This window comes from Chrysochloris asiatica, unplaced genomic scaffold, assembly GCF_000296735.1.
Source record: "Chrysochloris asiatica unplaced genomic scaffold, ChrAsi1.0 scaffold00556, whole genome shotgun sequence".
Classification (NCBI taxonomy): Eukaryota; Metazoa; Chordata; class Mammalia; order Afrosoricida; family Chrysochloridae; genus Chrysochloris; species Chrysochloris asiatica.
In genome coordinates, this window is record NW_006409074.1 from 268,505 (window position 1) to 271,323 (window position 2,819).

The 2,819-nt window shown below is 38.5% G+C and overlaps 1 protein-coding gene across 2 annotated transcripts in view; it reads left to right on the plus strand.

The window, feature by feature from the left end:
- COPS3 (COP9 signalosome subunit 3) overlaps positions 1–1,520 on the plus strand; it is a 44,468-nt gene extending 42,948 nt beyond the window's left edge. The window contains exons 11-12 of one of the 2 annotated variants that reach the window (XM_006877693.1): positions 843–923; positions 1,151–1,383. In XM_006877693.1, the coding sequence (XP_006877755.1) occupies positions 843–923; positions 1,151–1,204 (135 nt within the window). In that variant the 3' untranslated portion in view covers positions 1,205–1,383. Of the gene's footprint in view, positions 1–842; positions 924–1,150 lie in introns of both variants that reach the window. The other variant, XM_006877694.1, reaches the window with a different exon arrangement.
- The last annotated feature ends 1,299 nt before the right edge of the window (positions 1,521–2,819 follow it).

Consider the following 2,819-nt stretch of genomic DNA (forward strand, 5'->3'; position numbering starts at 1 on the left):
CATTTTGCTTGGATTCACAATCAATATTCATGCAAGCAGCAGTCAGGAAATCAAATGACATATTGCATTAGGACAATCTACACAAGTTGCCTTTGAAGCGTTCAAAGCAAAGATGCCAGTTTGAGACCTAAGGTGTACCTGACCCATGCCATGGTGTTTACAGTAGCCTCATATGTATGTGAATGTTGGACATTGAATAAGGAAGACCATAGAATATTTGATGCATTTGAGCTGTGGTGTTGGAACAGAATATTGAAGGTACCCTACCTTGGACTTTCAGATGAGCAAACAAACCGTGTTGTCAGAAGTATGGCCAGGGTACTTCTTAGAAGCCAAGCTGTTGAGACTTCGTGTCTTATATTTCAAACATGTTATCAAGAGGGACCAATCCTTGGAGAAGGCTATCATGCTTGGTAAAGTGGTTGACATAGTGGCAGCAGCAATGGGCTCAAGTGTAGAAATAATTGTGAGGATGGCACAGGACTGGACAGTGTTTCGTTCTGTTGTGTGTAGGGTTAGTATGAGTCAGAACTGACTTTGTGGTACCTAACAACAACATGACAGTCCTATATGTGTTCCCATTGCCATTGAGTTGGTTCTGGCTCATAGCGATGCTGTAGGGGGTTTCCAAGATGATAAATCTTCACAGGAACAGACAGCCTCATCTTTCACCCTCAGAGTCACTGGTGGTTTTGAACCTTTGGCCTTTTATTTAGCAGCCCAACATTTAAACCCTACTGTTCCACCAGGGTTCCTCCTCGTATGAGTAGCTTGCTTTTAAAAGAATGAACTAAATTGACTGAAAGCGATTTACTAATCATGGTCAAACATGTATCACACAGATGCTGAAATGTATAGAGCTTGATGAGCGGCTGAAAGCCATGGATCAAGAGATTACAGTGAATCCTCAATTTGTGCAAAAGGTAACTTATGCTTTTCCTTCATTTACTGGCCTTGTTGAAGAAGACAGGTGTTGCCATATCAGGATTACTTTTAAGATGGAATTGTGCTTACGGATGCATAGGGTGACTCACTGAATTTGTCATTTATCTGAGGGTCAGGGCGAATAGCCTTGGTGCACTTGTTGGGGCTGGTGGGAATCCCTTGGCAAGAGTGAACATAAATACACCACCTCACTCTCCTTTTTCAGAGCATGGGATCACAAGAAGATGATTCAGGAAACAAACCATCCAGCTATTCTTGAAACCAGCATCCTTCCTGACCTGAGTTGAAAGAAACTATCTCCCTGATCAGTGGCGAGTGTTAGGAATGAGCAGAGTATCAAGACTGTTTCACCTGGACATTAAGCAATTACATTTTGTTTTGAATTGAGGCCTGTATGCTTTCAGAAAACCATTCTCTGCAAAGAAAGGGGAAAAAAATCTCAAACTTTAAAGCCTGTTATGGATATATTTATCCTCAGATTAATGTTGTTATTGCATTAAATACACCTTTTTGTTTTAAATGACTTGAATGTTGATGTGTTTCTGTATCACTTTTTTTTTCCTCTAGAAGGTTTTGAAAGAATATTTTCACTGAATTTAGGGTGGTTTTAAAGATTCAGATTACAGCTGATAAGAGTTTTCATTTTAAAAAGGTCGGATGGGGATCCATAAAGCAGAAGTTAATCATTTAATAATTAGAACTAACATGCATTTGCATGATAGTACTAAATGAGAACTAAAGATATGCTGTTGTATTCTTAAACACTTTCTAAAGTATAGTGTTTGCATATAGTCTATTATAGTCTTAAGGATGGGTTTTTTCTTCTATACTTACTCTACAGTAGAAAAATACTAGACTTTGCTGTGTTTTCTTTTAGAAGCATTTTCAGTTAAGTTACACAAGTATATTTAGATTGCTCAGGGCCCTCCTGCTGTAGAGCTCTGAAATCCATCCAACTATAGAGTTCAGTGATTTCACCCAGGAATGGTGTGGAGCTTATGGAAAATATGGCCAAATTATAACATATCCAATTTGGTTCTTAACATTTCTCTCACTTCAGATATGTCAAGTTGTGTGGTAAATCACTTTTTTATTATTAAAAAAGAAAAAAAAAACTAAACAAACACTCTTAAGCCTCATTAATGACATCAACAGTTACTCATAATAAAGACCAAACTTTCGTAGTTACAAGTGGACCAGTTGAGTTAGTGGAAGTAGGCCCAGGTGATATGTAAATGACTGGACCTGACTGTGCTCCAATACAACTTTGTCTATACAGAAATAGGCAGAGGTGGAGCTGACCCAAGGCCAAAGCTGCAGCCCCTTATCTGAATTTGAATTCTCTTAAGTTCCTGAGTTACTAAGGTTGTGTCACTTTCACTTATGCTTAAGAAGATACTTCTTGTAAATGTATATTTTATCCATGTAGCAAATTACCCTGGTTTTGATTTTTAAAAATTGAAATTTGTCAATTTCGAATTTACCTGGAATCACCTGAAATGTGGTTTAAAAGTCTTAGTAGCTACCAGTCATGAATATTTAAGACAGTGCTAGTGAATGTCCAAAGATGTAGGTTCTATTTTTCCTCAAAAAATATTTGTTAAAATCATTTGGAATCTATGAACTAAAATAGAGTATGGTAGCCCTTTTGAGCTGTGTCCTACAATTTGCAGAGTCCTGGTGTGGCGCTGTAGGTTAATGTGCTGGACTGCAAAGTTCGTTTGAACTGCAAGGTTGGTGGTTCAAACTCACCAGTCACTCCTTGGAAACCCTATACAGAGCCACTGAGTCGGAACCAACTCAACGGCCCCTCACAACAACAACAATCCCTATCCCCTTCTGCATTAACCCTTCAGAGGGTATACTGATTATTT